A 22,942-nucleotide genomic window follows, 5' to 3' on the forward strand; every position below is an offset into this window, starting at 1 on the left:
GTGGCAGATTGGTTTTGAAACAATTTGACTTTCAGTTGTTTGTTCAGTTCTCCATTCATTCGCTTCTTCCATGTAAGGGCGAGATGGCAGCAATATCCAGTTTAGAAATAAGATGGCTGGTCCGCTCATTCTCTATTTTCTCCATATTGAGTACTCTGACATTACGGCTTGGCTCAGGCAATTACTAAAACTTGGGATGGGACGTCACTGGTTTTAGCAACAACCACGGGGAGTTCACTGTCCAAGCGATATGTCACGTCCCGTTCCATTCCGGGTTTTAGCAACAGCCCTTGGCTCACACTCCGGGAGAACTAGTGCAACTGAACTTACTTTCCTTTTTAAATAAATAAATAAATACTTTCCTTTTCTTGTAGTTTTCTTTTCCTTTAATTGTTGGTACTGCACCCTCTTTCAATACGGGCTTATAGCCAACGCTCCTCAACAGATCAGAGGTTTCGTATGAGTCTTCAGTAAAATGTGCAGAGCAGAGGGGAGACCACTTCATAGGTGCCCAATGCGCCCATGAACTTCTTGCAAAACGCGTCCAAATCTTTGCAGTTTGAACATTCTTGGGCCATGAATGCAACGTAAATCCACCTTCTGTCATGTTGCTGCACCCATCAGCAACACCTCTACATGGCATGGCGATAAATTAGCTCAAAATGGAGGATCGGAGTTGCAATCAGCTCTGTGTTTTAGTATAGTGGAAATGGCGATGAGACCGATAGACTTCCTGCTGTGACGTTACGGACGTCAAGGTCATTCACTCAGACCGCTACCTATATGAATCACTTTAATCATAAAAATTACTATATTAGATTTATTGTTAATGCTTAAAACTATTCTTGTGCCATTCTTGAGGTCTCAAGGCATTTCTAAAGGAAAGTGAGGCCATGGTTCTGCGTATCTCCTTTAAGTCAGCATGCTTTGAGGCAGTTAAGTTTCCACTCTATAACTCTGTGCTCTGTGGGCTACGACCTCTGGTGCTGCCACCTAGTGTGTAAGAAGAGGTAGAGCTCATAAAGAATATTAAATAGAAATATCGGGATTCATGATATGAGCAGAAAATTCATTTCTGCCAGTATTTTATATTGTGATATTTGAGAAAATGAAATTCTGCTTCATGTTGCCTCTATAATGTTGTACAGTAAAATCCAGATGAAGAGATCAGATTCACCAGAACCCAGTTGTGTCTCCATGAAGAGTGATTGGTCTATGGATTGTCCTTGGGACTTTAAAAATGGAAACCCCTTGTCTGTACACAGGTAACATCCCATAATTCTCAAAGGTAAAGTCACAGTGGAAGGCTGCTATGAAGAGCTATTTTGATTTTATGTATATTGTAGTTTTTTGATTATTCAGCTGTATGATATTACATGGTGGTGTGAAGATATGAAGTTTATCTTCGAGTGATGACTGCGTATATCACGAGTGAGTGACGCAAACAAGTGAAAATATTTTCACCACAAAAAGATAAACTTCATATATTCCTGCGCCTGTGTAATGCTCTTTATATTATATGGACACATCCTCAAAAAAATACACAAGTTAATCAAAAGAATTTTAATTTTGAACCGGTTCACCATTTTGACAACACACGTCTAGTTAATGGTAAAACAATGGGATGACATCATTGGAGTGAAATATCGGGAAAAATGTCAATCAGGTCCATGATGTATTTTGTATGAAAAATGCAAGTTATTCAACACGAGAAGATAAACTTCATATCTTCAAGCCGACATGTGATTTTCTTTTTATTATATCGACACATACACAAACAAAAAGTACTCAAATTTATCAAAACAATTAATCGTGACTAATTACCTATTGGCATCTCGTTCAACTGAAACCAAAACCTAAAGGCAGGAATCATCTTTTAAATGAAAAGATATATATGTTATTTACCAGCTGGGAGGTCCGTATCGTGAAATACCGTGACCGAGGTCTTGAAAGTACTGAGCGAGGCCCTCTGGGCCGAGGTTGGTATTCAAGGCCGAGGTCACGGTATTTCACCATACGGACCGACCTTAAGCTGGTAAATAATATATTTATTTTTTTCTTTACCAAATTCTAACAGAAAACGAGAGCGCCCGAAAGGGAAAACCGAGCCGAGCCGCCATTTTGAATCCTCATTCACGGCTGTAATGTAAATGGCTTTCTCCTCGGTATACAAGTGCACTTCCATGGCAGGAAAAAAAAACTACATTTTGCCGCCTATGTAGTCCCCTATTTATACAAATAGGAGTCATTCAGGATTCAGCCATGTTTTTGCTTGGCATTAGCAACAGTTACAGGTTTTTAGCTTTCTCCTGAAATGTTTTATTTTATTTCTTCTTCCTCAGGGTAGTAAAACTCACTTTCGCTGTGAACACTGTCGTTATCGCTATCCATGCTGTAAAATTAATGCTATTCTCCTGAGAAATGCTGGCAAAAATTTCTAAGATTTTTGATAATCTTATAAATAAATCTTATAAAAAAAGATAAATGTTGACAAAAAATGCCTACTATGTTTGTTGTTGTTGTGAACGAGCGAGTCGCCAGAGGTCCGTAACTGGGGTCCTTATCGTAGGATACGGACCCGCTCACCAGCCAATCAGAGCACAGGATTTGATGGAAACCAGACCGCGAAAAAAATAGAGATTTATGTCACAGTTTTGGTTCTCCATGTCCCGGATGGAGCTGGGATGAAAAATACGAGTGGTGGATTTCCCAGTAAAACACTTGTCCATATAATAATAATATTTGTATTAGTTTCTTAATCTTTAGTGATGCAACAATTCTTTCAGTAAATGCTTCAGAGGAAAGAGTGTAAGCACTTAAGGTCAAAATGTTTGACCGAAAATGTCTTAAAGGCGAAAGCAAAAAATGCTAATATTACTAAAAAAAAAAAAATATATGTAACGATGGTGGTACTACTAATGATAATGATCCTAATAATAATTAACATCAAGGTGTTCTGAGAGGAAATACAAAATTATGCTAAAATATAAAAGAGAATAAAGTATTTAACACTGATTCTAAAATTAATATTAAGTGCAAAGTAACAGCATTGTTGTTTTGTATTAAAATCCCGACCCCATTGAGATCACTGTTACTTGGCCGTGTCTCCATGAAAAGCGATGTGTCTGAGTGTTTCTGTAAAATATAATAGAAAATGGAAACCCTTTATATGAACACAATGACGATTTACCATAAATCACATCACTGACATGACTTATATAAATATAAAGAAATAATGGACTGCAAATAAAAGGTTACCTACTATATCCAGGGTGGAGTATAATTCTGGATCAAGTTGCAGGTTTTATACCTGTTAACATTTCTGGCCGGCTTTCCGAAAAATACACATCTGCTTTTGTATCCATTTAAAACACATTATCTGTTCATTCTGCATGATGGAGTGATATTCTGTTCCATCCCTAATGACCATATAGGGTTCTCGACTTTTCAAGCTGATGGACTTTGGACTTTTTTGACAGTGAAACTGGCCAATAAATGGATAAGAAATGCTAAATCATTGTTAAAATCATTTTATAAAAAATTAACACATTCTTACTGTACATATCATCTTTATTGTCAATGTGAGACTCATTTGACATTTCAGTTGAGACTGATGCACCTGTTGCGCATCCCTGAATTAATTATATTTTTTTCTGTGTGTGAAAAATAAATGAACTTCCATGCATAAACAAAATAACCAATTACAATAAATGCATAATTTTTTTACAATACACATAATTAATGTTAATTGGGTGAAACCACTCCAATCCATGCACTAGCTGGTGCGCGTGCCTGAGACTGGCACTACAAAGCCACCCCAGCCTCCATAATTCGGGTCCTTTGACCCAGGAACCCGTAAGTCCTGCAGTAAACAAACCGTGAAAGAATGGGAAAATGCAGCTCTCACCTACACAATCACAGATACATAAAATAAAAGACCTGAACGTAACTAATGTGTGTATGTGTGTGTGTGTGTGTGTGCTGTTATATGATTACTGTAACTGTGTACGGTCAGAAAAGACGATAGATAAGCGTAACCGTTGCACAATAACGCTACAAACAATCTGCGTGTGCACCGCAAAGTTATTTAGCTGCTGGCTAGCTGCAGCTTGTAGCTTCCAGCATTACTATGTGTAATGTGGTGCGATGTAGTGTACCGCAGGGATAGCCCTCAATCTGCAGAGCTCTGGGTCACAATCTGTATGCAGCCGGCCAGATGGTTTTCTATTGCAATCGTGTGGCCACTTCAGATAGCCCTGTATGCATTCGTTTAATGGTCTTCTGCATATTAGTTACAAAATTATAATAACGCGAATACATTATGATTTATTTGGTGTGTACTGATGAAGTTACTTTTTTTTTTGGTCAAGGGAAGGGTGGCGGGCCAGAATTATAATGTGGCAGTGTGCCACTTTAAAAGTGCCCATGGAGAACACTGATAAAGGAAAGAAGGAAAAACTAGAAAAACTCTCATTAAAACTGGGGCAGATATTTTTCTCCAGTTCCACAATATTTTTGTCGTGTTGTATTCAGCACTGTGCTCTCTAAATGTTAATGCACTCATAAATAATTATTGTAGTAACATTAGGGCTAAAGTTTAGATCGTAGGATTAAAGTGATGAAAGTTTTTGTCTTTAACAGCAACAATTTTTGTTCCCAGTGTTTTACAGAAGGCAGGAGGCAGAAGAGAAAAGATCTTCATCACAGATACAGGGTAAGATCAAACCCAACACCATGACTGTGACACTGATGCACTGGTATTATAAATCTCTCTGCTGTTATTTCATGGAGACTGATTAGATTATAGAAAATATACAGGAGAATAAAATAAACGCACATTGAGAACATCATAAAGAACTCTCTGTGGAAACCAGTCAGAAACACTGTGATCTTAAACTGTCATAATTGGAGCCCATGTCTCACCATGTCTTCCTACTTCACCCTGTCACACAGACACGCCCCAGAATCTGCTGCTGCAAATGAAGTCCAGAAAAAGTTCAGATTAAATCTGATGAAGAAGTTTCAGTGTTTAAATGGAGTGATGATAAAGCAGGAAAACCGAGTGCTCCTGAATGAGATCTACACAGAGCTCTACATCACAGAGGGAGACAGAGGAGATGTCAATAAAGAACATGAGGTGAGACGGATCGAGGCAGCGTCCAGGAGAAAAACAACAGAGGAAACACCAATCAAATGCAACGACATCTTTAAGCCCTTATCTGAAGAAGACGAACCCATCAGAACTGTAGTGACAAAGGGAGTGGCTGGTATTGGAAAAACAGTCTCTGTGCAGAAGTTCATTGTGGACTGGGCTGAAGGGAAAGCAAATCAGGACGTCCCCCTCATATTTCCACTTCCTTTCAGAGAGCTGAATCTGATGAAGGACCAAAAACTGAGTCTGATTGAGCTCCTTCATGTCTGTTTCAAGGAAACCAAAGAAACAGAAATGTCCAGGTTGGAAAAAGTTCTGTTCATTTTTGATGGATTGGACGAGTGTCGTTTCCCTCTGGATTTCCAGAACACAGTGAGAGTGTGCGATGTAACTGAATCAGCATCAGTGAATATGTTGCTGATAAACCTGATCAAAGGGAATCTGCTTCCCTCTGCTCTCATCTGGATCACCTCCCGACCAGCTGCAGCTGATCAAATCCCCTCGGAGTACGTCCATCGAGTCACAGAGGTACGAGGGTTCAATGACCCACAGAAGGAGGAGTACTTCAGGAAGAGGATCAGTGATCAGAGCCTGGCCGAGAACATCATCACACACCTGAAGTCATTAAGAAGCCTCTACATCATGTGTCACATCCCAGTCTTCTGCTGGATTTCAGCCGCTGTTCTCGAGAGAATGTTGGGTGACGCAGAGAGTGGCAATATCCCCAAGACTCTGACTCAAATGTACACACACTTCCTCATCATTCAGACAAACATCATCAGAGGAAAGTACTCAAAGAAGCAGGAGAGTGATGAAGAAATGCTTCTCAAACTGGGAAAACTGGCTTTTCAGCAGCTGAAGAAAGGCAACCTGATCTTCTATGAGGAAGACCTGAGAGCATGTGGCATTGATGTGACAGAAGCAGCAGTGTACTCAGGTGTGTGTACGCAGATCTTCAGAGAGGAGGTTGGGCTTCACCAGAGTAAAGTGTACTGCTTTGGTCATCTGAGCATTCAGGAGCATCTCGCAGCTCTGTATGTGCATCTGACCTTCATGAAGGAAAAGAGAAATGTTCTTTCAGACAATTCCATGAGTCGGTTCTTTCAGACAATTTCAGATGTACACAAGAGTGCTGTAGGTCGGACCTTATACAGTGAGACTGGACATCTGGATCTGTTCCTCCGTTTTCTTCTGGGTCTCTCACTGGAGTCCAATCGGAAACTCTTACATGCCTTAGTAACACAGACAGGAAGTAGCTCCCAGAGCAAAGAGGAAACAGTTCAGTACATTAAGAAGAAGATTAGTGAAGATCTTCCTGCAGAAAAATCCATCAATCTGTTCCACTGTCTGAATGAACTGGGTGACGATTCTCTAGTGGAGGAAATCCAACGCTACGTTAAATCTGGAAAACAAAGTAAACTCTCTGCTTCACAGTGGTCTGCTCTGGTGTTTGTGTTACTGACTTCAGCACAGGAGCTGGAGGAGTTTGACCTGGGTAAATATACCAGTACAGAGAAGATACCAGATGAGGTTCTTGTGAAGGTGATGCCTGTGATTGCAGCATCCAGAAAAGCAATGTAAGTAAAGCTGAATAGAACTGTTCTACTGTTCCACTGTTAGAAAGAGAGAAACTGAAAGCACTTTGACAAATCTGCACTTTGGGACAGAGGTGGACAAAATGCACAAATCGATTACCGTACTTGGGTGAAAGTACAGATCCTCCTGGTCAAATGTTACTCAAATACAAGTGAAAAGTGTTTAGTCAGATTTTTACTTGAGTTACAGTACTGGAGGATTTGCTTTTTAAGACATTTAAGTATTCAGAAGTACTTTTTCAGATGAATGTTTTTATTGTTTTCTTTTTAATATCAAGGCATTGTTGTATTGTTCCAACAATGGATTTAAAGAATCTAATGAGTCGGAAACAATTTACTGAATGCAGTGTATTGCTTGTTGAACCTGTAAAATAAAAAGCTTGTAGAATATGATTCAAAGCCTTTAGAAATGCCTTTTATTTAACATCCTCCACCCTGCCAACTGATGTTTACATTCCTGACCATGCTTTCTCAGGTTGGATGGGAAATTTGTGTAGGCATTGATGATGTTTGTTTGTGGTAAACAGAGCAAACATTGAAAACAATACAAATATTTCTTCATTTCAAAAATCTCAAACATGGACTTCAGATCTGGCCCTGGGTGCTCTGGTGAGGAACCATCATTTTTATCTGCTGTACGGGTAGTCATCATTACCATCATCACCACCACCACCAAGTTCAAACTGAACTGTTCAAAAAATGTAGCAAGCACTTTCAAGTGCATATCACGGGTAAATTCAGGAGCAAGATCAATGTAATTCTCCTATTTTATATTAAACTTTGGTCAAATATCTGTCACATTTTGCATTTTGTGCCATTTTTTTTTTACCTTGCGCAATACCAGAAAAATTCAGTTGAAATCAAGCCATTTGAGGCGAACTGGTCCACCTCTGAAAAAACTCGGCATTTGAATTTCCCAGGAAACATTGATTTTCGTGACGTCGCGTGCGGGACGCCTCCCTCTGAATCCTACGTCAGCGCTGGTTTGTTTATGAGAAAACGACCTGGTGGTTTTCTGCAAATGTCTTCAATGTTATCGCGTAATTATTAAAATGGTTAACAGATGTATCGTAGGAGGGTGTAGCAACACCAATCTTGATGGGATTAGTGCTCATCGTTTTCCAAAACACCGGACAATGAGAGAGAAATGGGAGCGCTTGGTCTACACAGGCTGTGCACTGAAACCGTGCAAGCTCGTGCAGCCTGCTGGCGCTTCCACAGGTGACGTCACGAATCTGGCTCCAGACTCCATTGGGATTTTTCCATGCACATTTTATTTTATTTTTTTCTGCTGTAGACAGATGGCCTTGTGCAAAATTACCCTTCTGGATGAGTGTGTAAAGGGACATACTTTCATATTTTAAAAAAAAAATGAAATTGGTCCAGAATATGCACTTTAAATTTGAGCGTAGGTGGAGTTTACTGTGATTGGCCTCTCACATTTTAGAAAAGAAACGAAAATTAACCTGCTGAATTGAAAGCTGTGTTTCAAAGTAACAAGTTCCAGGAACCTTTATATAAATGTACTGAGTCAAGAGTACAATATTTTTCGTTCAAATGTCATGGAGTAAAAGTCATAAGTTTCCAAAAACTTAATAAAGTATAGACCTGAAAAAACGTGCTGGAGTGCAGTACTCAAGTAAATGGACTTCGTTAGATCAGACTCTTATTTCCCTATTTGGTGTGCAGATTTTATGTTGCATGTTTGTCCCATGTGTATCCATGCCCATTTCAAGGACGATGGCCTTTCAATTTCATAAAACTGGTGAAATTTAGTTCCCTCTGAAATTTGGTCATTGTGAGATGTTTATTCCTGCAATATCTCACAAAATATCAGGCCATTCTGTGGCTGGGAAGTTATTTAATTTGAGGGGATTAAAGCAAATAATGTGCATGAAATCGCTCATGTCACACAGTCAAACAGACAGAGGAAGTCTGTGTGCGCATGCACAGGTTTACCACCTTCTTCTTTTGGGTTTTACAGCAGCTGGCATCCACAGTGTTACATTACTGCCATCTACAGTTTTACCTTTGACCATGCACTGACAGTTACATTATTTTATCGCTAAACAAACAGCTGATTACACCAAGGTGCTTGCTGACCGCCGATATTTATGAGTTTGGCCTTGCGTTTCCTTTCCTTCGCAACATAATGTCTTTTCTACTCACTTTCCATTACTGTAGTCGGTCTTTCACATTTCATTTGCACACTCACGTCCTCCATTTTTCTCTCCTGTTTCAAATTTGTATCCCACAATGCCTTGTGCGAACAGGGAAAGCCCACCATGTGATGCATGATGGAATATCTTGAATTGGGTCATGGTGTAGCAGGATAAAATAGTGGAGAATTTAGGGCCACAAGGCCCTAAATTCATTAATTGTTCTATTTAAAAAAAAAATAACAAAGTTGGAAGTCTGTGATTCGAATTCAGTAGCTTTCGGTCCACTAAACAAAAATAACTGGGTGTCAGGGAAAATTCCTTTTATGACCTACACTTGAAAAATCTGAAAGGCAGTCTACCTTTAAGTGTATAGTCGACTCGGAGTTTGTACTTTTGTCATTTATGAAAATGAAATGGTGCAGTGAAAGATTTGAGGACCTGTTTGATCATTTATGTGAGTTTATTATGTATTGTTTTATTTCTTTCAGTATCAGTTCTGACGCAATTGAAAGGAGAAGCGCTGAAGTGCTGGTCTCAGTGCTCAACTCAGAAACCTCCAGTCTGAGAGAACTGCATCTGACTGTGAAGACACTGGATCTGTCTGGGAATAAACTAGAAGACTCAGGAGTGAAGCGTCTCTGTGCTCTACTGGAGAATCCTCACTGTAAAGTGGAGACACTGGTGTAAGATCATCTCTCTGAGAGTCACAATAACTCACTAAAGCAGCAGTTAATTATTGTATACAGTGTTGTTTATCAATTAAAATTTTGGATAAAAGTACAACATGCAGAACAAATATATTCATCAGTAAGTGATTATTTCTCCTCAGAATCACTTTAAAGAAATAATTAAATCTATTTACAATTAAATATGTGAGCATTAAAAATACAGTCAAGCAGAGATACATTCTACAAAACCTGACTTCACTTAAACCTTTAAATTATTGACTTTTTGCATAAAAATTTGTACCTCTATAAACATAATGTCAGTAACAGTGGGAATGTTTGAGTCATTATTAATAATAGCGTGTGATTGGTGAAGAGAATAGAGACAGTCCAACATGAGAGACATCATCTTCACAACCACTATTACACCAAGATGAAAATCTGTTGATGAAGTGTGTGTCATTGTGTCTCTGCAGGTTGTGGGGTTGTGGTGTCTCAGATGAAGGTTGTGCTGCTCTGAGTTCAGCTCTGAGATCAAACCCCTCACACCTGAGAGAACTGGATCTGTCCTATAATAATCTGGGAGACTCAGGAGTGAAGCGTCTCTGTGCTGTACTGGAGAATCCTCACTGTAAACTGGAGACACTGTGGTAAGATCATCTCTCTGAAAGTCACATGACCTGCTCCTCAGTAAGACACATTCTCTAATAGTGAGACTGAAACAGAGGTTTTAGGTTCATCATCAATGTCCTGAGGAGGAAGATTGTGACAAATCATCAGTGTGCAGTGAAAAGAAACCGAGTCTTTGGGTTAGATGGATGCATGCGAGAAGCTGCAGCACAAAAAGTGGCTTAATGTGTCTGAAGTCACTGTGAAATTTACTACAACACTGTAACTAATCACACAAACTGCACCTGAAATACAAACTCACTGCCCTCTATGTGAGCTGCAAGGTTTAAAAGCAGCAGTGACATGGTGGAAATTAATTCTGAAATATAGAATTTGAAAACTAAAATGAGACGTTAATGCCATAGAACTGATGCCATAAAAAAATACATAGATAAAATTGAGTTTTAAATAGAGCGGCAGCATGGTGGTGTAGTGGTTAGCGCTGTCGCCTCACAGCAAGAAGGTCTGGGTTCGAGCCCCGTGGCCGGCGAGGGCCTTTCTGTGCGGAGTTTGGATGTTCTCCCCGTGTCCGCATGGGTTTCCTCCAGGTGCTCCGGTTTCCCCCACAGTCCAAAGACATGCAGGTTAGGTTAACTGGTGACTCTAAATTGACCGTAGGTGTGAATGAGTGTGAATGGTTGTCTGTGTCTATGTGTCAGCCCTGTGATGACCTGGCAACTTGTCCAGGGTGTACCCCGCCTTTCGCCCGTAGTAAGCTGGGATAGGCTCCAGCTTGCCTGTGACCCTGTAGAACAGGATAAAGCGGCTAGAGATAATGAGATGAGTTTTAAATAAAAATCAAAAATTAAAAAGGAGCAGAAAAGAACTTCCAATAAATTGAAAGCCACAGAGTTATTATAGTAGGGCGGCATGGTGGTGTAGTGGTTAGCACGGTCACCTCATAGCAAGAGGTTTCTGGGTTTGCATGTTCTCCCCATGTTTGCATGGGTTTCCTCCGGGTGTTCCGGTTTCCCACACAGTCCAAAGACATGCGATTAGGTTAGTGTGGGGCGGCCTTGGGCTGAGGTGCCCTTGAGCAAGGCACCTAACCCCTGACTGCTCCCTGGGCGCTGTAGTGTGGCTGCCCACTGCTCTGGGTGTGTGCGCACGTGTGTTCACTGCTTCAGATGGGTTAAATGCAGAGGATGAATTTCACTGTGCTTGAAGTGTGCATGTGACAAATAAAGGTTTCTTCTTCTTCTAGTCGGGGAGAGCCTGGAGAATTGGGACAAGTTTTCAGCTTTTGTAGACGGTGTGAAATTCTTCGCAGGTTGCGTCCCATTTGTAATGCATTAGAGAGTGTTTACTGTACCCTCTTACCACAACATTAGTTTCTCAGCTTGTCACATATACTGGCTTTCAGGCTTCACTTTTTCTGTCATTATTTTTTTTTTGCGGGGACACACGAGATATTGAGGGGAGATATGGGACAAAAATGAAATACTTCAGCCTACATGTTAAATTTTTATTTATCAAAACTTGTAACATGTGAACCGTATGAACAGTGCTGGTACAGTGATAGAAAAATGTCAGTTTACCTAAAACCTGATGTAGCACCCCTGCGAAATAGGCTTATTTCTATTACAGTGCTCAGAATGACAAATGTGTTTGAAGAATACTTACCTGTGATTTAATTCTATGTGCCCTCTATGATACTCTTACACTGAATTTAATGAGGGCTTTTATTTTGAAACGTATGTCTTGATTAGAATGTTCGCGAGCTCGATGAGAGGGAGCTGAAGAGTTGTTAATATATAGATTTAGGCACTGCCTAAAAGCGGAGCTCCCATCTGTTTCTGGGTTGTAGAATTTTCTTATATCATAGCCAGCCTCTTTTTTGTTTTATTTCTTTACTGGCGAGCACTGGCCACTAGGCGGTGTGTATGACTGGTAATTACTAACACTGGCCACTAGGCGGTGTGTATGACTGGTAATTACTAACACTGACCACTAGGCGGTGTGTATGACTGGTAATTACTAACACTGGCCACTAGGCGGTGTGTATGACTGGTAATTACTAACACTGGCCACTAGGCGGTGTGTATCACTGTATTTACTAACACTGACCACTAGGCGGTGTGTATGACTGGTGGTACACGTACACGGACAAACCACAAAAAAATCGAGTCGATGGGTTTACCATTTTTTCTTAGGTATGGTCCTAAAGGCCCATGCAGGAGCGCCACTAAAAAAAAAACTGAAGAGAAAGAAAAAAGTTCGCTGGAAGGAAAATCAGTTAAGCCATGATAGTAAATGATCTTTATGAAGTATCTCATGATTTGGTTGTAATACATTTTTACTTTTTGTTTACATACAGGACTGTTTGAGAACATATCTCTCAGTGATAACTTCTTTAAGGAAGGACATCGCCAGTTCACGGATAGCAGTTAGCAATGGACTTTGAGTTTCTCTCCGCTAGCGACACTGATAACTTTGCTGACCGTAGTGCGTGAGGGAGGGGTTTTGTGTGTGTGTGTGTGTGTATAGTTTGAGTGACTTCACATCGGACTAAACGGAGTGATCCGTGAGGGACAGCGCCTGTGATCGTATCATTTGGGAGATGTTCAGAGTGCTGCACAATCATATTGGAGTTTTCACACTGGTCAACGTTGCTGTTTGATATGGAGGTTCAGTATCAACGGCTATGTGTGTAGTGATGAAAGACCATGATGTTGTGTTCACATGTACTTTCAATTTCATACCACTAGAGGGCGCGGAGACTAATGCACTACGATACGGAGTAGACAGGAAGTAGAGAGAGAGATACGATAGATGTTCTGATGTTATGTACGTGTATGGAGAATGTGCCTTTTGTTTTGAGTAAAATATCACAACCATTTTGCTTGTTTTTCCAATTCTTGGACATCCAAACTTTACAAATTGGCGACGAGACGACCCAGCGAGCATTTTAAAAGAAAATGGCTTTGAATACACCATTTCCGGATTTTTTTCTGCCATGCCTAGGAGAACCGGCGATTCCTTTCAAGACATGGGTGAGGATGTTTGAGAATTATACGGTAGTAATTAATGCAACTGGAAATGCTTGGCCAGAAGCAAGAAAAAGAGCATTATTATTACATTGTTTGGGCACTGAAGGGCAAAGACTATTTAATACATTACCTGATTCAGGAGATACATTAGCATCTGCTATTACTGCGCTGGAGAAGCATTTCAATCCTGCTATAAATGTGGTTGCAGAGCGCCATGCTTTCAGAAAAAGAATTCAAGGAGCCCAAGAAACAATACTACAATACATTGCTGCTTTAAGGGAACTCGCTGCAACATGTGAATTTGGTGAAAATGGAGATGATATGATTCGAGATCAGCTAGTTGAGCATGTGGCTAATCCTCGCATTAGAGAGAGGCTGTTGTTGAAAGAAAAGCTGACACTGTCTGATGCCATTACTGTAGCCACTCAAATTGAATCTGCAACGGAGCAAGCCAAAGCCATGGCAGGGGACAAACCCTTATCAATACAAGTAGTACAGCCAAAAAGTGCAGAACGCAGAAAAATGCCACCACAACAGAGCACCACTCGAATACCACATCAAGGTCATACTGCAAGACCAGCTTCAAAGCCTGCTTCACTCTCCTCCGCACGTACCTGCTTTCGCTGTGGTTCAGAAAAGCACCTTGCCAATGCCTGTGAATGCCAAGCAGCAAAAGCGACTTGCAAAAGTTGTGGGAAAAAAGGACATTTTGCTCGAGTCTGCCAGTCTATACCATCTCATTCAGTGAAAGAGGTGGATGTACTTGAGTACACACTTTTGCTAGTAGAAGGAAAAGACACTTCACATAAAATACAGTGCACAGTGGATATTCAATCTGGCCAGACCGTGAAGACAGTGAAATTGACTGTGGATACTGGAGCGTCGGTTTCAGTCTTACCCAAATGCATCTATGAACAATACTTCAAAGACACTCCTCTTCAACCGTCTCTTGTTCGTCTGGTGACATATTCACGAACACCTATCAATGTGCTAGGCTGTATGCAAGCAACGGTTCATATGGATGGCATTCAAGGTCCAGCCAACTTCTACGTCGTGGACTCAGGGACTGCACTAATGGGCAGAGATTTAATATCTACTCTTCACTTGTGCATTGAAGGCAATACTGTTTACACACGATCCAAGTCGCTCTCGCCTTTGCCACCTACAGCTTCAGTGCAGCATCTGACCACATGCCCGTCTCCAACACCTATAGAATGTGCTATAGGCTTCATGCATCAGGTGAAGGTGTCACCAACTGCTGTGCCTGTACGTCAAAAGCTGAGACGTCTTCCTTTTTCAGTGAGGTCGGCTGTGTCAGAGGAGTTGAATCGTCTCCTCTCAGCAGGTGTGATTGAGCGCATCGACTCTTCCCCTTGGGTCTCGCCAATAGTGGTTACACGGAAGAAGACAGGTGGAATTCGTATGTGTAGACCTGCACGAGCCAAACAAAGCAATCATTGTCGACAGCCACCCTCTTCCTCACATGGAGGAACTGCTTTCCGCACTGACTGGAGCTACGTTGTTTTCAACCATTGATCTGGAAAGTGCATATCACCAACTAACCCTTCACCCAGATTCTAGGGATTTAACCGCCTTCATTACACATGAAGGCCTGTTCCGATTCTGCAGAGTACCCTACGGCCTTGCATCAGCACCAGCTGCATTTCAAAAACTGATGGCCACAGTCCTGAGAGGCGTGCCAAATGTACAGAACTACCTGGATGACATTATCTGCTATGGCCGCACAGCACAAATGCATGACACTGCTCTTGAGACTGTATTGCAACGTCTGAAGAAGGCCGACTTACAGCTCAATGAAAAGAAATGTCACTTTCGTCAATCCAGCCTGAAGTTCTTGGGTCACCTGGTGACTGCTGAGGGTATCAAACCTGACACGGAGCATTTGCAAGCGATTACACAGGCTCCTCCCCCAAAAGATGCTGCCAGTCTACGCTCTTTTCTGGGTATGCTGTCATGGTATGGGAAATTCATCCCGAATTACGCCACAGTGGTAGAGCCACTCCGTGCCTGCTTACGCCAAGACGCCGTGTTTGAATGGACTGATGAGGCTCAGGAAACTTTCCTCAGAGTGAAACAATTGCTCATTGACAGCCCTGCACTTGCGTTATTCAACCCCGATTTTCCAACAATAATTTCAACAGATGCATCAGATTACGGCCTGGGAGCTGTGTTCACACAACTACATTCAGACCATACAGAGCGCACAGTGGCGTTCGCATCAAGAACCCTGACACCAGCTGAGAGAAAATACTCTACAGTTGAGAAAGAAGCTCTCGCCTGTGTCTGGGCTGTAGAGAAGTGGAGGACCTACCTGTGGGGCCGGAGGTTCACCCTTCGTACCGACCATCAGGCCCTGACAACTCTTCTCTCTACAAAAGGAGCTGACCATGCAGGAATGCGTGTAGCACGTTGGTCTGCTCGTCTTCTCTGCTTCACGTATGACATTGAATACCGTGCTGGATCTTTGAACCATACGGCTGACTGCCTTTCACGCTTACCTCTGCCTACTGCTTCCCCTCTCACTGGAGACATGGAACCAGAGCTGGTAGCCTTGTTGTCCATGGCCCCTGTCTCAGTGACTGCTGCTGAGTTTGAAGACGCTTCTTCTTCGTGCCCTGAACTTGCTTCTTTGCGTCAGCAAATTATCCAAAAGTGGCCTCCCTCTGCAAAGGCCATGAATCCAGTGCTTCAGCCATATTTTAAGATCAGAGACGAAATGAGTGTGAAGGACAACTTGGTGTTCAGAGGGTCGCGCCTAGTTATACCTGTCTCCTTGCGCAGCATGCTGATTGCTCTAGCACATGAAGGCCATCAAGGTATTGTTCGGACAAAGCAGCGACTGCGGGATCTGTACTGGTTCCCGTGTATGGACACACTGGTTCGTGCTGAGATCTCCACCTGCTCACTGTGTCAAAAGATGGACAAGTCAGCAAGAGTTTGTGAAGCACCTTTGCAACCTGTACCTTTACCTGAAGGCCCATGGAGTAAGCTGGGAATGGACATAGTTGGACCATTTGAAACTGCATCATGGGACTGCAAGTTTGCAATCACTCTCACAGATTACTATTCAAAGTGGCCAGAAGTCGCTTTTGCATCGACAGTCACTACTGAGACAGTCTTGGGATTCCTTGGAAGTGTTTTCAGTCGCTATGGCAATCCAGAATCTCTGGTCACAGACAATGGCCCACAATTTATGTCTGCTGCCTTCTCTTCATTCCTCAAAGACCGGGGAATTACTCACATCCATTCATCTGTGTACCACCCTTCCTCAAATGGTGCCATAGAGAGATTCAACAGTCTTCAAAGCCTGCATCCAAAGTGCAATCCTTCAGAACAAACAGTGGAAATCTGCAACAACTGACTTCCTCCAGGCATACCGTGCTACTCCTCATGCAATGACAAATGCATCACCATTCGAGCTCATGCATGGTCGCAAAATGAGAACAAAGTTGAATGTTCTTGCTCCTCTGCCTGTAACAGCTCATGATGATGAGGTTCGTTCCAGAGTTTCCCTTCGTCAGTCTCGCATGAAAAAGTATTTTGATGCCAGACGGGGAGCTCGCACTCCTTCATTCCGAGAAGGGGAGAGTGTGCGAGTACGGAAACCTGTACATGTTCCAAAGGGACACCAGAAGTTCTCTACACCAATCAAGATCAAGAGGCAAGTGGGTCAAAGCACCTACATCCTGGATGATGGAAAAACCTGGCATGCTTCCCGTTTGGCTTCTGTACCTGCCAAGCCACCAGAATCTCCAGATCTGCCGATGAAGGGTCTGGAAGAACAAACTGAACCAAGACCTAACCAACACGCACAAGACCGTCTTGCCAGAGCACGTAAGCCACCAGACTGGCTCAAAGACTATGAGACCTAAAGTACCTAGACCGTTAATGCTGTAATCATTCTTGCATCTTTTAGTTGTTGTTATACCATTTTAATTTCAGATTATGTAGTCTAACAGTCTAGTGTTGACATATATTACTTGTTACTTAATTTTCATTCAAAGTTTAAATTTCGATTCTGCTCTAGAGATTTAAATCTAATAGTCAAAGAAGTTTAAGTTCGTGCCGTCCTGTAAGTGGAAGAATTAATCTTTAAGGAAAGGGGGGGGATGTTGTGTTCACATGTACTTTCAATTTCATACCACTAGAGGGCGCGGAGACTAATGCAGTACGATACGGAGTAGACAGGAAGTAGAGAGAGAGAGAGATACGATAGATGTTATGTACGTGTATGGAGAATGTGCCTTTTGTTTTGAGTAAAATATCACAACCATTTTGCTTGTTTTTCCAATTCTTGGACATCCAAACTTTACACATTCCTGTCCGTGTTCTCATGAGCTCCAACGCATGCCAACGAAATGGTAGCTACCACAGAATGTGTGTTTGAAATCCCGAGTGGTTCCGTTTCTTTTTTCATTAGTTTTTCTTTTTTTTTTTATTTAGTGGTATGAAATGCCTGATTTCACAAATGTTCTTGGTAGGTTTTGGGAAATAAATACCATTATTTTTTTCGCGGTCCAAATCCTGCACTCTGATTGGCTGGTGAGCGGGTCTGTATCCTACGATACGGACCCCGGTTACAGACCTCTGGTGACTCGCTCGTTCACAACGACAACAAACATAGTCGTATTTTTTGTCAACATTTATCTTTTTTTTTTTTTATAAGATTTATTTATAAATATCAAAAATCTTATAAATTTTTGCCAGCATTTCTCAGGAGAATAGCATTAATTTTACATCATGGATAGCGATAATGACAGTGTTCACAGTGAAAGAGTTTTACTACCCTGAGGAAGATGAAATTAAATAAAATAAAACATTTCAGGAGAAAGCTACAAACCTCTAACTAGAGATGAAAGTGGAGCAAAGAAAAAAATCCTGAACTTTTGAAAGTCAAACTAAGATGGGGGGGCAACGTCCCCCAAAAATATTTTAATAACATAACACGCAAAACCCTGCATTCTAGTGCATTTTAGTACTTATTTTCACTAAAACAAGTTCTAACTTTTAAGCCTTTTTCTTTCATGTACATTAATGATTAAAATGTCAAAAATATCAAATTTAATTCCCCTAGTTAATGAGTAATTTTCAGGAATGCATTTAGAAAACGCGGTGATTTTCCTGACTACACAGTTAATTACTTTGAAAAAAAATCAGACAGTTGAAGGTAAACTCAGCAAAATCCCAAAACAGTACTGTGTCAATTGTATGTATGTATGTATGTATATATGTACGGACGGGTTGACGGCTAATTTCGATGGTACTTGTGACTAAGTGACAATAAAGGATTCATTCATTCATTCATTCATTCATTAAAAAGTAAAGGTCTGTTAGAGTTTCAATGTTGGGAACATTGAGCCTTGTTTATCAATCTTTTTGTAGAGTTGTGCATTTGCATAAATACCATTCCACCGAATCGGTGCCATTTCCATCCCTAGAAAATTATATGTATAAATGCACATAAAAATGTACTTTAAAATACATTTCCTTATTACGCAGAATGTCCTGCACATTGATATGATTTCAAATTTAAGATATATAATTGTAAGGATTAATAAAAACTACCTAAAACACTGAAAAATAGCATGTGTTACCTGTCCCCGCACTCTAACTTTATACTTAACTATGAAATATTATGATTAAAATCCTTCAGAAACAGTATTTCTTTTGCAGTGTTGTGTGACTCCATATCCTATCCATGGTTTAAATATATTTTTTCATAAGAAATCCACAATATCTTAGTTAAAATACACATTTTAGCCGTGTCCCTGGGTTTTCACTCAGTCCTGTTACCCAAACATATTACCCCATCTGACAAATTTGGAACATTCCATAAATCACATGCTCAACAGGAAGTTACATCAGTTGTGTCTTCTGAAGACCATGGGAAGACCAAAAGTTAGTTCTCTCATTTACTTTTCTGTAGATTTGATGATTTTTTTTTAACTTTGACTGATAAGGTCAATGTCAACATATTGTCCTGTTACTTAAATTATTTCTTAGATGATATTTGTTTATTTTAAAAATACAGATTTTTGGTAAATCACTAGAAAGTGCTAAGTGTGGTCATGCTATTAGCGATGACGCCATGTGGCTTAATTCCATGTATTAGCTAATCCTAGGCTAAAAACTCAGTCCTGTTTTGGTAACAGGACTGAAAAAACTGCAGCCATCTTTGACTTCCAAACCTTGTAAAAAAATAAATAACGTAGCCTGAGGTTGACCAATACACATTTTGAATAGATAAATATGTGTGTTGTTATAATCAGTGTTGAACAGATATATAACAAATTAAGTTTAATTTGGGAGTGGTACAACAAGCAAATGGCACCCATTCGGTGGAATGTCCCATAAGCTAAAGTGAACTAAAAATTTCCAATTCTCGTTTATGCGAGTTGAAGCCAATTGTTTACATTAGTTCGTATTGTCTGTAAATTTAAACACATCAATGAATACCAAATTTCTCATGTAAATCAGGGACGTAGCTAGGATTTTTCAGGTGTGTGTGTGTGTGTGTGTGTGTCACACACTGACTGGCAGCCTGAGCGCATTATGTAACAAAAAATAAATTACCATTGCTAGTTTTAGGTAGCTTAGAAACCGGCTCTTCCATTATTGCTGTTTCTTCCACATTTTCTTGATGTTGTGTTGTAGGAACGGCACATTAAACTTGGCTTCAAAGCCACAAAATGCAACTTTGTTGGAAAAAAATATATAATAAATTGCTTACCTCTCTTCACGTCGAAAGAAGGAGGAAAGTTTTGCTTGTTTTGACATGGCAAATTATTAACACGAGGAAATACTTGTAATTCGCAACTAAAAAGACTGCAGCTACACTGGCAGCTTGAACATGCTTTCTAGTGCGATTGTGTTGCACTTGCACAGAATGGTGTCAGTCCTGCGCGCCTTAGCTCGTGCACCTGAAGGCGCGCCTTGGGCTCGCGCGCCTAGCGAGCTCCGGCACACACGCCGTTAACAAAGAATGCCTGTCTTTTAATCAATGAACTATGTTTGGGCTATTTAAGGACTGCGCCCATGCAAGGACGATGTGAAGTATTATGCCGCGTCTAGGAACGCGAAAAATCCGAAAAATAAATTTCTCCATTCGGGAAACTGGAGATTTTCAAGAGTTTTGTCAAATATCTGGATTTCCGGGTAAATCCGGAAGACTTTCATCTATATGTAACTGTTGCTAACGCCGAGCAAAAACATGGCTGAATCCTGAATGACTCAATTTTGTATAAATAGGGGACTACACAGGCGGCAAAATGTAGGGTTTTTTTTTCCTGCCATGGAAGTGCATTTGTATACTGAGGAGGAAGCCATTTGCATTACAGCCGTGAATGAGGATTCAAAATGGCAGTTCGGCTCTGTTTCCCCTTTCGGGTGCTCTCATTTTCTGTTAGAATTTGGTAAAGAAAAAAATAAATATATTATTTACCAGCTTAACGTCGGTCCGTATGGTGAAATACCATGACCTCAGCCTTGAATACTGACTTCGGCCCAGAGGGCCTCGGTCAGTACTTTCAAGACCTCGGTCACGGTATTTCACGATACGGACCTCCCAGCTGGTAAATAACATACAGTGCTCAGCGTAAATGAGTACACTCCCTTTGAAAAGTAACATTTTAAACAATATCTCAATGAACACAAACAATTTCCAAAATGTTGACAAGACAAAGTTTAATATAACATTTGTTTAACTTATAACGGGAAAAAGTAAGGTTAATAATTTAACTTAGATTACACATTTATCAGTTTTACTCCAAATTAGGGAGGTGCAAAAATGAGTACACCCCACAACAAAAACTACTATATCTAGTACTTTGTATGGCCGCCATGATTTTTAATGACAGTACCAAGTCTTCTAGGCATGGAATGAACAAGTTGGCCACATTTTGCAACATCAATCTTTTTCCATTCTTCAACAATGACCTCTTTTAGTGACTGGATGCTGGATGGAGAGTGATGCTCAACTTGTCTCTTCAGAATTCCCCAAAGAAAATAATTTATTTCCACCACAAAGGTGAAGGCTACAAGAAGATCAGCAAAGCTTTACTTATCAATCAGAATACTGTAGCAAAAGTGGTACAAAAATTTAAGAAAGATGGAACTGCAACCATCTCACAGAGACGTCCAAGTTGTCCACGGAAGTTAACACCTCGACAGGAGCGTCTTCTGATGAGAAGGGTTGAAGAAAATTGCCATGCAAGTTCACTGCAGTTATCTAAAGAACTAGAAAGCCAAACTGGGGTGACCATTTCCCGTGACATAATACGGCGTACACTGCAGAGGAATGGCATGCGTGGATGCCGTCCCTGAAAGAAGCCTCTCCTAAAGCCCAGGCACAAAAAAGCCTGCCTAGAGTTTGCCAGGGCCCATGCTGACAAAGATGAAGACTACTGGGACTCTATACTCTGGAGTGATGAGACCAAGATAAATGTTTTTGGAACTGATGGCTTCAAAACTGTATGGCGTCACAAAGGTGAGGAATACAAAGAAAAATGCATGGTGCCTACAGTGAAACATGGTGGTGGCAGTGTCCTTATGTGGGGCTGCATGAGTGCTGCTGGTGTCGGGGAGCTGCATTTCACTGATGGCATCATGAATTCACAGATGTATTGCTCTATACTGAAAGAGAAGATGCTACCACCACTCTGTGCCCTTGGTCATCATGCACTTTTCCAACATGACTAAACACACATCTAAGGCCACTGTTGGATTTCTGAAGAAGAACAGGGTGAAAGTGATTCAGTGGCCAAGTATGTCTCCTGATCTGAACCCAATTGAACACCTATGGGGAATTCTGAAGAGACAAGTTGAGCGTCACTCTCCATCCAGCATCCAGTCACTAAAAGAGATCATTGTTGAAGAATGGAAAAAGATTGATGTTGCAAAATGTGGCCAACTTGTTCATTCCATGCCTAGAAGACTTGGTGCTGTCATTAAAAATCATGGAGGCCATACAAAGTACTAGATGTAGTAGTTTTTGTTGTGGGGTGTACTCATTTTTGCACCTCCCTAATTTGAGTAAAACTGAAAAAATGTGTAATCTAAGTTATATTATTAACCTTACTTTCACGTTACAAGTTAAACAGATGTTATATTAAACTTTGTCTTGTCAACATTTTGGAAATTGTTTGTGTTTATTGAGATAATATTTAAAATGTTACTTTTCAAAGAGGGCGTACTCATTTACACTGAGCACTGTGTGTGTGTGTGTGTATATATATATATATATATATATATATATATATATATATATATATTTTTTTTTTTTTTTTTTTTTTTTTTTTTTTCGCGGTCCAGTTTCCATCAAATCCTGCACTCTGATTGGCTGGCGAGCGGGTCCATATGCTACAATACGGACCCCGGTTATGGACCTCTGGTGACTCTCTTGTTCACAACAACAAACATAGTAGCATTTTTTGTCAACATTTATCTTTTTTTTATAAGATTTATAAGATTATCAAAAATCTTATAAATTTTTGCCAGCATTTCTCAGGAGAACAGCATTAATTTTACAGCATGGATAGCGATAACGACAGTCTTCACAGTGAAAGTGAGTTTTACTACCCTGAGGAAGAAGAACTAAAAGAAAACATTTCAGGAGAAAGCTAAAAACTTGTAACTGTTGCTAACGCCAAGCAAAAACATGGCTGAATCCTCTCATCTCATTATCTCTAGC

At 40.7% G+C, this 22,942-nt stretch overlaps 2 protein-coding genes across 26 annotated transcripts in view; both read left to right on the plus strand.

The window, feature by feature from the left end:
• The window catches only part of LOC132870726 (protein NLRC5-like), a 930,547-nt gene that overhangs the window by 407,296 nt on the left and 500,309 nt on the right, over positions 1 to 22,942 (plus strand). The gene's annotated exons all lie outside the window — the stretch shown is intronic.
• Positions 1 to 22,942, plus strand: part of LOC132870728 (NLR family CARD domain-containing protein 3-like) — a 65,029-nt gene that overhangs the window by 5,055 nt on the left and 37,032 nt on the right. Inside the window, exons 3-7 of the mRNA XM_060904546.1 lie at positions 1,149 to 1,265; positions 4,661 to 4,714; positions 4,954 to 6,729; positions 9,398 to 9,592; positions 10,051 to 10,224. Coding sequence (XP_060760529.1) covers positions 1,149 to 1,265; positions 4,661 to 4,714; positions 4,954 to 6,729; positions 9,398 to 9,592; positions 10,051 to 10,224 — 2,316 coding nt within the window. The remainder of the gene's footprint in view (positions 1 to 1,148; positions 1,266 to 4,660; positions 4,715 to 4,953; positions 6,730 to 9,397; positions 9,593 to 10,050; positions 10,225 to 22,942) is intronic.

Source organism: Neoarius graeffei, chromosome 22, assembly GCF_027579695.1.
Source record: "Neoarius graeffei isolate fNeoGra1 chromosome 22, fNeoGra1.pri, whole genome shotgun sequence".
Taxonomy (NCBI): domain Eukaryota; kingdom Metazoa; phylum Chordata; class Actinopteri; order Siluriformes; family Ariidae; genus Neoarius; species Neoarius graeffei.